This window comes from Pungitius pungitius, chromosome 9 (assembly GCF_949316345.1).
Source record: "Pungitius pungitius chromosome 9, fPunPun2.1, whole genome shotgun sequence".
Taxonomy (NCBI): Eukaryota; Metazoa; Chordata; class Actinopteri; order Perciformes; family Gasterosteidae; genus Pungitius; species Pungitius pungitius.
In genome coordinates this window covers 19,016,238-19,027,901 of record NC_084908.1, presented here as the reverse complement: position 1 = coordinate 19,027,901, position 11,664 = coordinate 19,016,238, and the positions used below count along the sequence as shown (strand labels likewise).

General features: G+C 46.6%; 2 protein-coding genes across 2 annotated transcripts; one reads left to right on the top strand and one right to left on the bottom strand.

The window, feature by feature from the left end:
• Positions 1-31: 31 nt before the first annotated feature.
• On the bottom strand, positions 32-4,129 carry zgc:172076. The gene is made up of 10 exons (XM_062564390.1): positions 4,112-4,129; positions 3,669-3,741; positions 3,096-3,142; positions 2,651-2,849; positions 2,400-2,557; positions 1,621-1,753; positions 1,335-1,494; positions 1,103-1,226; positions 680-872; positions 32-485 (listed from the first exon to the last, which is right to left on the bottom strand). Exons 1-10 carry the CDS (start codon positions 4,127-4,129, stop codon positions 325-327), a joined length of 1,266 nt encoding a protein of 421 aa, XP_062420374.1. The 3' UTR covers positions 32-324.
• Positions 4,130-9,537: 5,408 nt separating this feature from the next.
• On the top strand, positions 9,538-10,906 carry LOC119218020 (E3 ubiquitin-protein ligase TRIM39-like). The gene has a single exon (XM_037472146.2). It carries the CDS (start codon positions 9,677-9,679, stop codon positions 10,883-10,885), a length of 1,209 nt encoding a protein of 402 aa, XP_037328043.2. The 5' UTR covers positions 9,538-9,676; the 3' UTR covers positions 10,886-10,906.
• Positions 10,907-11,664: the final 758 nt, after the last annotated feature.

Here is an 11,664-nt window from a genome sequence, read left to right as displayed (position 1 = left end):
GTCCTTTTGTCCATCGGTTCCACCAAACTCTGATGAAAACAACACATTCTGCTACCTGTCTTACATTTGGTTTGAGTTGTTGTAGCGATATAGATTTGAGATGTCATCTTCACAATTTTGATTAAACCAAGTGTACTTAAAAATTGTTTTTTGAAAAGACTCCCGTTTGCTTTAACATGAGTATAATCAAAAACGTACCGTAACATTGAAGGTAATGAAACCAAACCGTTTTTTTAAAAAACATTTTCTCCTAATTTAACGTTTTCTGTCCGATGGCTCAACGCTTCCCTCTGATTGGTTCGTTTGCCGAGTCCAGCCTCCCATCTACTTCTGCGCGGGGACGAGCTCGTCGATGTCTCGGCCGCCCTCCAGCCTCCTCTCCATGGCGACCAGCAGTTTGACCCCGTCCACCACCAGCTGGGTCAGTCCCACCTCGCTCCGGCCGAAGGTCGCCGCGTTGCTCACGCAATACAGCGCCGGGGATTCTGGGAAATTGAAGAGGAACCCCTCAATTACAGGAACCCCCGAAGCCTCAAGAGTTCCATTAATCATCTTTAATCCAAACCAGATTTGTGCTAAATGTAGATACAGGTGGAGCCGCCTGTGTGTGTGTGTTGCTGCTGATCTTCAACACATAAATAACTCGAGACCATCTTGTGCGTCTTTGAACCTGAGCTACCTGTGGTGGCGTGCATGCGGACCCTCAGCCTGCTCAGGACGTCCTGCAGGCGCTTGTGTCCCGGGAGGTGCCGCAGTCTGAGGTCGACCCGGATCCTCAGGCCCGTCCCCACGTCGGCCGGAGAGCTGCTCACCCACCCCAGCTGCTGCTTCCAGGCGAACGGGTGTCTGAGCTCTCTGTAGAACCCCTCCAGCTGGGAACGCAGAGGTCAAAAGGTCACGGACCCCCCTTTCTGTCAAAGACTCAGTGATGCTTTCTAACTCTGGAGGACTTAAAGACGTCAGACACTGTAAACGGTGCGAAGGAGAGCCAGGTGGTACTTTTTGAAGTCAGTTTTGTGGTGTTTCACTTTGCTTTATAAACCCGGCAGGTCAACAAAAAACACAAACCCGGCTTACTGCTTCCTGAGAAGCAGACACTGACCTTCTGCAGGTTGACGCAGACGCGCTTAAAGGCCTCGACGATGTTGCCGTCGTCCCGCGTGGACACGAGTCTGAGGTGGTCGTCCACGTTGACCCAGACCACCAGGCTGCCGTCTTCACTCACCCTGTAAACCAGGAGCAAGGTGATTCTACACCAAAATGTTCCACTCATATTCGTAAGCGTCCCAGTGGCAGGACTTAAATCACGAGATCCTCAGGTTCCGAAAACTGACCAGACGGCCCTGGCGTCGGGCCAGTCCCGGGCCGCGCCGATGCGGAGCCGAGAGGCGGACGGAGGCTCCAGGTTCAGCTGCCTCTGCTGCGCCTGGTCCAGCTCCTCCAGCGGGAGGAGTCGACCCGGCAGCTGCTCCTCCTCCTCCAGCCGCAGCAGAGCTGTGGGGTCGCGAAACGAGGTCAAATTCTCAGAGTGGATGATCGGACCGTCTCGTCTTCCTCTGCGTACCCCCCCTCCCCCCCCCCCCAAATAAGCTCCGAGGTACCCTCTGAGACGGGCAGTACCTCCCCTGGCCAGCGCGAGGAGCTGTCTGCGCTCTCCTCGGCTGCAGTGCGTCGGGAAGCAGAAGTCCTCGACGCCTCGAACCACGCTCGCCTCACAGCGTACGGCGTACGAGCTGTCCAAGTCGCAAGTGCCCTGCACACACACACACACACACAAAGACGTTTCCTTGGTAAAGTTATAGTGGTAGCGCATTAAGCTAAAGTGCTAAATCAGCAGTAATTTCCCAGTTTTTCTTCCAGGCCTCTGAGGTGAAGCTCCGCTTAACAACAGGACAACAGGCAGAAAACATCCGTTACATCGATAACAATAACGTCACAAGTCAGACGTCTTCGTCACACGTTCTGTACATCGGCCCGTCGCCATCATGGCCTTTGGTGTAACGCTGAATAAGACATTTTCGGTGGCGAAAAAGGTTTCATGACCTGAAAACACATCGTGAAGCAGATGAATTTGAAAGAAAACTTGGATAGGTTTGGCCCTCAAGCCTTTCCTGCCCCATTGTGTATTTGACTCTAAACTCACCATCATTTACTAAATGAACATCAGTCTGTATTAAAGAAACTTGGAACTAGAGATTAAGAACATAAACTTGTGTTTAAGGTGTTTACTGAGTGAATCAATCAAGAGAGAAGCAGAGTAATTTCCCCATTGACTTCTATAGGCGCAGAGGAGTCGCCCCCTGGTGGACAGTAGGAAGAATGCGAGCTAAAGGTACTTCAACGTCGGCTTAGCTTCTCGGAGGTTGCCGCTCGTTGGGGAACTGGTTCCGACCCGCTACCTTCAGGTTGTCGTAGTTGAAGTCGCCCTCTGGCGCCTGGCCGGTAATCTCGTGCTGGTGATGCGCCTCGATGACCCGATCGAAGAAGTCACAGAACAGGACGTAGCACTGGGCGTCGCCCGCCACGCAGCCCACGGACTCTGCAGCTGACCCGTCGCCTTCAGACACGCAGCAGGACGGTTACAGACTCTCAAGAGGGAAATATATCGACTGCAAATAAAAAGGTACTCGCGTTGACGCGCCGACGTCACCTGGTTCCTCGAGGCCCGGGCGGATGACGTCGTCGAAGATGACGCCGCTCTGGGTGCAGCGGTGGAACTGGCGGCGGTACATGGCCGGCGTGAGGATCCGCGCCATCCAGGTGGAGTTCCTGCTCAGGTCTGGAAACTCCTCGTCGGCAGAGAGTCTCCTCAGGTGGAGCCGGGACATGGGGTCAGGGGGCACCAGGCTCTAAAAGCACAGGGAACAGGAACAGCTTTTATTCTAAAGGATGGTAACGACGTTGACTGAGCCTCTCCTGGCATGTTTCCATGTAGTCATATCAGAGATGTTTTTTTTTTATTTTGAATTGGTAAAAGGTGAACTTCAGCAGGACTGCATCTAGCACATGTGAAAATACAACAATCAAATATTAAAACTCTGTTTATCTTCAGTTACACGAAGCCTTTAACATCTCACAGCGTCATGAAGTATTACCTCCAAAATGGTCCGGTACCTCGTCTCCATTGGAAAGGCAATCGGAGCTGCAGCAAAAGCAAAACGCTGAATATATAAAAGTCTCTAGTTAAGTGTGGACTGTTTTTTTTAAACAATCCCAGATATTATTGACTTAAAACACCATTTTTTAGTAACGTAATGTTTAGCATCGACACACCTCACACGGTCACATAATGCCAAAAAGCTAAACAAAATAACTTGCTCATGTGAAGTTGTGTTGTCTGCAAAGATAAAAAAAAAACTATCAATAAAAATAAAAAGTTGATTTAATATTGTTTTAGTTGTTCGTCCTCTTATCAAATCACGTTGGCGACACATTATTCAACTAAAAATATCCATATTTATCTTTTCATTAGGATTCAACTCCAAACTCTGAATTTTAAACAGAACACTACAAAGAACTCGATGTGAACCTTCAGTCTGACTGAACCCTCACGCTAAAGACCAGAACCCCCCCCCCCTCGGGTAGATTGGTTGGTTCGTGGTCTCGTCGATCGAACAGTGAGTCGGTTTGCCGGGTGAAAAACACGGAGCGCAGCGAGAAACACTCACGTTTGACCTTCCACATGTCGTCCGCCGCTACAATGGCTCTAAGAATAGTGCTGTTGGTCCCGAGCTGCTCATCCTGCAGCACCGCGGGGGGGGGGGGGGGGGGGGGGGTCCAGTTTCAGTCCAAACAACGGAGGCCTTTTTATAACCGCATAGCTGCATCAGCAAGAGGGCGAGGACGCTTATTTCTGCTGCTTTTGCAGAGTGGAGTTCATCACCTTCACAGCAATAAGTGTGACATCGATGTCATGAATAGAGAATTCTTACTTTAGTAGTAAGTGCAGTAACAAAGGGAATCACTAAAACAGAGAATCCCCCCCCCCCCCCCCCAGTCTGTACGACCAAAAGGTATGAAGCTCAACAACTTGTGTTCATTATTTTACAGCCTTGTGCGATCGGCCATGAGAAGCTCCGCCCACTTCATCCACGCCCAGCCGGCTCATTACCTTCCTCTCAGGCTCCATCTGGTGACCGAAATCCGGAAAACTCGATTTCGTTTTAAACCAAAATTTTCTTTCATCCATGTACACAGCAGTACTCAATAATCTTGCACTGTTTGATGCAATATACACTCACCGGCCACTTTATTAGGTACACCTGTCCAACTGCTCGTTAACACTTAATTTCTAAGCAGCCAATCACATGGCGGCAACTCAGTGCATTTAGGCATGTAGACATTGTCAAGACAATCTCCTGCAGTTCAAACCGAGCATCAGTATGGGGAAGAAAGGTGATTTGAGTGACTTTGAACGTGGCATGATTGTTGGTGCCAGAAGGGCTGGTCTGAGTATTTCAGAAACTGCTAATCTACTGGGATTTTCACGCACAACCATCTCTAGGGTTTACAGAGAATGGTCCGAAAAAGAAAAAACATCCAGTGTGCGGCAGTTCTGTGGGCGGAAATGCCTTGTTGATGCCAGAGGTCAGAGGAGAATGGCCAGACTGGTTCGAGCTGATAGAAGGGCAACAGTGACTCAAATAACCACCCGTTACAACCAAGGTGGGCATAAGAGCATCTCTGAACGCACAGTACGTCGAACTTTGAGGCAGATGGGCTACAGCAGCAGAAGACCACACCGGGTGCCACTCCTTTCAGCTAAGAACAGGAAACTGAGGCTACAATTTGCACAAGCTCATCGAAATTGGACAATAGAAGATTGGAAAAACGTTGCCTGGTCTGATGAGTCTCGATTTCTGCTGCGACATTCGGATGGTAGGGTCAGAATTTGGCGTCTACAACATGAAAGCATGGATCCATCCTGCCTTGTATCAACGGTTCAGGCTGGTGGTGGTGGTGTCATGGTGTGGGGAGTATTTTCTTGGCACTCTTTGGGCCCCTTGGTACCAATTGAGCATCGTTGCAACGCCACAGCCTACCTGAGTATTGTTGCTGACCATGTCCATCCCTTTATGACCACAATGTACCCAACTTCTGATGGCTACTTTCAGCAGGATAAAGCGCCATGTCATAAAGCTGGAATCATCTCAGACTGGTTTCTTGAACATGACAATGAGTTCGCTGTACTCAAATGGCCTCCACAATCACCAGATCTCAATCCAATAGAGCATCTTTGGGATGTGGTGGAACGGGAGATTCGCATCATGGATGTGCAGCCGACAAATCTGCGGCAACTGTGTGATGCCATCATGTCAATATGGACCAAACTCCCTGAGGAATGCTTCCAGCACCTTGTTGAATCTATGCCACGAAGAATTGAGGCAGTTCTGAAGGCAAAAGGGGGTCCAACCCGTTACTAGCATGGGGTACCTAATAAAGTGGCCGGTGAGTGTAGGTAATAATAATATAGTTAATAATATAGGTTATTCGTTGTTAGTGGAGCTGATTCTTTATGTTTCTGTGTATTGTTCTGTTGCTTCAGTGAAACCAGTTTAAGGAGACGCAGAGTAAACGTGTTCACATCTCTACCACTAGGGGGCACAATACGTGTATTTAAAACCATAGATTTAATGAACTATTTACTTGTGTCTTTGTTAATTATCTCGAGTACTGAGACAGACGCGTTTAATGCTTGTGTTTATTTCATTTTACATTCATCTGAAACCAGTGTGTTGAATGAAGAGGGAACATTTGTTGTCCATCAAGAAATAAATAAGTTGAAAGAATAGAGACGTTTGGTCCATTAATTCTGGTTAAATCCAACAGCTACACCGAAGACGTCAAAGTAGAAGTAGAAGAAAAGAATGTTTGGACAGGTTGACACGTTTTACTTGAAATACAATATTAATATCCTCTTTAGTTGTACAATTTATTAATTTCCTCCATCAACACCAAAGTCAACACATGGTTTGACAAGGACTTTTCGCTGCCAAATGCTGATTAAATAAAACATGTTGAAAGTATTATTTCTACCATCTCTAATTCTTTGTATGAGACACATGATTTAATTGTGGAGTTCTGAACTTCTGATCACGGGTCACCACTGTCTTGTGGGCGTGTCCCTTGTGCTGCAGTCGTATGTGATTGGCTGCGCATTCAAGCGCAGCTCCTCCCTCGTGGGTTCCGTTCTGCTCCAAGGCGTCACATGACCCCCTCCTGGCTCCACCTGATGGGCCGGATCTGAAGTCCCTCACTGACCTGACCCGTCGCTGTTCACTTGATACTGCAGTACGTTCAATGATCACACCTTTGGCTTCAAGCTTCTTCATGTAAACAACATAACATAGCAGGAATAATGGGATGTATCATTTAAAATGTAAAAGCTACTTCTATCAGAGTGAAATGATTGATTTCATTCAAACCGTGTGAAATTCTTTAAACCTGGTTGTGTGACTCTGAGAGGAAATACAACCTCTGGATGGATTTTATGGCCCCAGGATTTCTCCTCTTATCAGGTGTTGTTTTAAGGGGTCCTGCTTGGTGTCGTCACCTTTCGACCTCTGCATCTCCTCCGGAATGCAGTGTTAGCAATTTCAAAAGAGAGGCTCATGTTCAAAAATGTGAAGCCTGGATGGGGACGTCTGGAAGAATTCAGCCAAACTACTTCTCTCGTTCTGGTAGATTTATTCATCTGATCACAGGTCAAGTATAAGCGCTGCATTTGCAAAGGCAGGAGCAATCCTACCGGCCCGCAGGCCGGAGGAACACACTCTAACTTACATCAGCAAGAACATCATGTTTTATAACCCAAAAGACAAAGAACAGTTTTCTATTGGCCTTAAGCTGGCGTAGGGGATGAACCTTCTCCCCCCGCCTCTAAGGATCCGGTCACATTCACTGTCCAGACCACCTGACTTAATGTAAACAATGAACAAAGTATGAGTGTTGAATGAAGTGTGGTGTGGACCTCCCCCCTTATCTTACACATCTGCTGCTGGTTGACCCGCTGACCTTGCTTCCTTAGTCAGGACAGAAACAGCTCCCATATACAGTATGCAACACAAGAAGCTTCTGTCTATAAGTATGTTATCTAGTTCTTAACGACATTAGTTAGAGCATCCCCCCTTCCGCCAGATGTCTGGCCTTGCTAACACATCCTGCTTGACCCCCGACCTTAAAATTCTTCAGCAGAACAAGGCAAACAATTTTCTATCTCAAAACTAAGAAAAAAGCTTTTGATTATCAGCAGCCTCACACACTCGTCCCCACTTCCCTCCCAACCCTGCATCTGCTCATTGTTTCTTCACAGAGAGCTGAACTAAGTCATCCTTCGTCCGGGCTCCTAAATGGTGGAAGGAGGTCCCCGAGGATATTAGGACAACATAAAGCGTATACAGCTAAAAACACATATCTACCAACTATACCCGAAACAATTAAAACTCTGATGACACTCCTGTTTGAATTCACTTTCACTTCGCAAATCTCCAATGTAACTGATTATTGACCCTCGTGGTCAAATCGAGGAAAAAAAAAAATCAACACAAATGTTGTCCCGATGCCCCGATCAAGTGGCCCCCATCCTTACAGTCAATTTGCGCTGACCTTGTAAACTACTATCACTAGTGGACGGGCTTTTGCGGCTTGTACCAGTCGTCACAGACTAAAACCGACAGCTTTTAAATGAAGGATCGGAATGTTAACCTCGACAAAAGGTTCTGCAAACACTCTGAATAAAGGGTCATGAAACAACAAGGAAGAGTGTGAGTAAATTGACCCTAAAACAGCAGACGCGTCTCTTCAGGACCCCCACTTCTTTCCCGGGTGTTTATCTTCACTTTTATTGCTCCTTCAGCCCAAAAGGCAAAGCGGAGGTCGGGGGAGGAAGCTTCGTTACCTGCCAACACAAACTCAGCTCCAATACGTTCAACAGCAGACTAAAAAACTACAAACATTAATACAAAGAACTGACACTATGTACAACAATTCTCCTCCAACCGTTCTTTTAACCACTTTACTTACCTGTCTTTGTTTAGTCCCCCCCCCCCCCCTTTTAACCCCCACAGCTGAGTCCTGTGTCTTTGCATTGTGTTATAAAAGAGGTGAATAAGCAGCAATGAGACAACAAAGCCAGGCGGGAGGACCAGGGTCACACCCCAGATGCAGACAGGGTGACCAGTCGTATTCCCAGACCCCCCCTTTTACTGTGTGTAACCACTCCCACACAGCAGCATGTGTGTGTGTGTAACCGGTCAGTTTCCAAACAACTTCTTTGCAGTACGCAGCTACAGAGAGATTAAGACATCTTAGTCTGCCGTGGGCCTATTTTTTGTCAAACTGGAGCGACATTGGAACACTGTGATGGTGAGTAATGTGTTTATGCTTTATCATTGTTCTTGTAAGTGTATGTATTTATTAAGGTTTCTCATCGATATCCCAGCCCTGATGGGATTAACCACATAGAGCACCAATGAGGTCCAGTGATTTATAATTGTTGTTAACTTATTTAAAATGTATTTACATGCATGCACATGTCTTTTATTTAGAAATCTAACTACGAAAAGTGTGGAAACATCACTGCAGACCGAGATTAGAAACCTTCAAGAAATAAAAAACCAAACCGGAGAGTTGAGTCGCTTTCCACTACCCACGAGCAAGGCATCCTGGGAAGGTAATGAAGTCATTACTGTGGCATATAATAACATTTATGTTCTTTTTTCATTTTATGTAACTTTCAAACATATTTTGTGCACAGGTCTATGGTTTCCTCCCAAAAAAGCCGATGGGGTTTAACACTGAGAAATAAGTGAAAAGGTGTGTATCAAGTTGAGGCGTATTTTTAGGCTCGCGTTCACATACATATATTTATTTATACATCTTTCTCTTGCCCAGACAGGCTGTGGCGGCGGGGTCCACACCGAATGGAGAGACTGGACTTTTTATTCCAAGATACGTCGACCCGATAAGCAACGAGGAGTTAATCCTCGGCGCTGAGGCCTTCAAAGAGGAGCCGAAGAGGAGCTGAAGAGGAGCTGAAGAGGAGCTGAAGAGGAGCTAAAGAGGAGCTGAAGAGGAGCCGAAGAGGAGCTGAAGAGGAGCTGAAGAACAAGAGTTCCACAAACGCGCGTGAATCACAACACCGACGGGTTGTTTAAGGAGATCCAGCCACAGTTTGACATCATTGGTGACCGATCTCTGTGAATCACCGATATCGATCAAACAGGCGCATGCAGGACGAGACCCAGCGAACCATCAAACATTATATGACAACACGAGAGAAAGCCGGTACGACGAAGTCATTGAGGTGATCTATAAGGGTTTTTGGTGTCACAATATGTCACCTCCCAAAAAAGTTTCCAAGTGTAGTACCAAGGATTGTGTGCAAAATCATGTGATTGATGACGATGATTGGCGCACTGATGCTGAGTTTCAGACAGGCCTGCAGAGCGCAGAAAATAACCTTAAACGAAATTATGCACTGATGAGGAGGGAACGTAAAGCCAGCGCTGCTGCTGCTGAGGAGCAACAAGAGTCCAAACCAGGAGACGTTCCCTGTGACGTCTGCACTGGAACCAAAGTGAAGGCCCTCAAGTCCTGCCTGGTGTGTCTGGCCTCCTACTGTGAGACTCACCTGGAGCCTCATCTGACAGCTTCACGCCTGAAGAGACATCCGCTGATGGACCCTGTGGAGAACCTGGAAGGCAGGATGTGTACGAAGCACGATAAACCTCTGGAGCTGTTCTGTAAGAACGACCAGATGTGTGTCTGCATGCTCTGCACTGTTTTAGATCACAAGATGCATGATGTTGTTCTTCTGGAAGAAGAATATGAAGAAAAAAAGGTTGAGCTGAAGACGACAGATGCTGAAATTCAGCAGATGGTCCAGAAGAGAAGACTGAAGATCCAGGAGATCAAACACCTGATGGACCTCAGTGAGGAAGATGCAGGCAGAGAGAAAGCAGAAGGTGTTCAGGTCTTCACTGATCTGATGGATTCTGTTGGAAGAGGCTTGAAGGAGCTCCTCAAAACAATAGAAGAGAAGCAGGAAACCACAAAGAAACAGGCTGAAGCTTTCATCAGAGAGCTGGACCAGGAAATCTCTGAGCTGATGAAGAGGAGCGCTGAGGTGGAGCAGCTCTCTCTGTCTGAAGACCACCTCCATCTTCTCCAGTCCTTAAACATCCATCGGCCTCCACCCACCAAGGACTGGACAGAGGTCCGTGTTTTTCCTTCATATGAGGGGACTGTGGTGAGAGCTGTGTCTCAGCTGGAGGAGACACTCAGTGAAAAGATGAAGAAGGTGCTTGAAGCTCAGCTGAAGAGGGTCCAGATGTTTGCAGTGGATGTGACTCTTGATCCTGAAACAGCTCATCCTTATCTCATCCTGTCTGATGATGGGAAACAAGTGAAAGACAGTGATGTCTGGAAGAATCTCCCAAAAAACCCAAAGAGATTTTCTAACGGGTTCTGTGTTGTAACAAAGCAGAGTTTCTCTTCAGGCAGATTCTACTTTGAGGTTCAGGTTGAAGGAAAGACTGAGTGGTTTTTAGGAGTGATCAGAGAGTCTGTCAACAGGAAGAAACTCATTTCACTGAGTCCTCAGAATGGTTACTGGATCATACGTTTGATTAATGGAAATAAATACAAAGCCTCTGATGATCCTCCAGTTGATCTCTCTGTGAAGTCTGGTCTTCAGAAGGTGGGGGTGTTTGTGGACTATGAGGAGGGTGTGGTCTCATTTTACGACGTAGAAGCTGCAGCTCTCATCTACTCCTTCACTGACTGCTCCTTCACTGAGAAACTCTTTCCCTTCTTCTGTCCTGGTTTTGATAACGATGGTATAAACTCTGCTCCTCTGATCATCTCTCCTGTCGCAGTAAACTAATCATTCTCTGCTTTCATGTTATGATTTTATTCATTAAAGGGAAAAAATGTATTTTCTTTCTCTTAATTCCTGTATTTTAACACCTCATCCCGCCCATAGACTTCGCATTTGCATTTCTTTCTTTAAAAGTAGCTGCTATTCCTAGAAACTCCACTGGGGGTCGCACTGTGAGTGGGCGCATGCGTTAGACCAGGGGGACACGGCATGGAGCCAAATCTTTTTTTTTCTTCTTCCACATCCAGACCTTGTAGGGGGCGGGGCATCATCTGGGAGGGGCGTGTACACTGGGAAGGCGCAGGTGATTGGACACAGGTGGAAACAATCATGGACACGGCAGCCAATCACATGGGGTGACGCGACAGGGCAGGAAGTGACGCTCACCCAGCGACACAAGATGCAGGAAACTACAAACTAAAACAGGACACAAAGCCAAACACTTTGTTATTGTTGTTCTGCACAAAACGCCAATGAACAAAGTGAATTAATTATATAGATGCAAATGTTCTTTTAGTGAGAAAAGTTGTTTGAATAATTAAAAGAAAATTTTGGCTCATTTTGATTTGTTTTGCGAACTGTCTGTTATGCACCAACCGCCAAGTCAAATTCCTTGTATGTCTGACGTATTATGGCAATAAATGTTTCCTGATTCCTGATTATGTGTCATATTTGTTGCTCAACAAGTTACTTTTGCCTCATCAATAACTTGAGAATTGAACACTGAACAGAAATGACTGGTTTGCACATGAGTTACATTTATTAATTCATACAAATACATTAAT

Excerpts from the sequence above, each read along its gene's own strand:
- LOC119218020 (XM_037472146.2), top strand. The coding sequence starts at position 9,677 with ATGGACCCTGTGGAGAACCTGGAAGGCAGGATGTGTACGAAGCACGAT.
- zgc:172076 (XM_062564390.1), bottom strand. Across the intron at positions 1,495-1,620 it reads CCTCGCGCTGGCCAGGGGAG|CTCTGCTGCGGCTGGAGGAG; the intron begins GTACTGCCCGTC and ends GCGACCCCACAG. Across the intron at positions 873-1,102 it reads TCTGCGTCAACCTGCAGAAG|CTGGAGGGGTTCTACAGAGA; the intron begins GTCAGTGTCTGC and ends CTGCGTTCCCAG.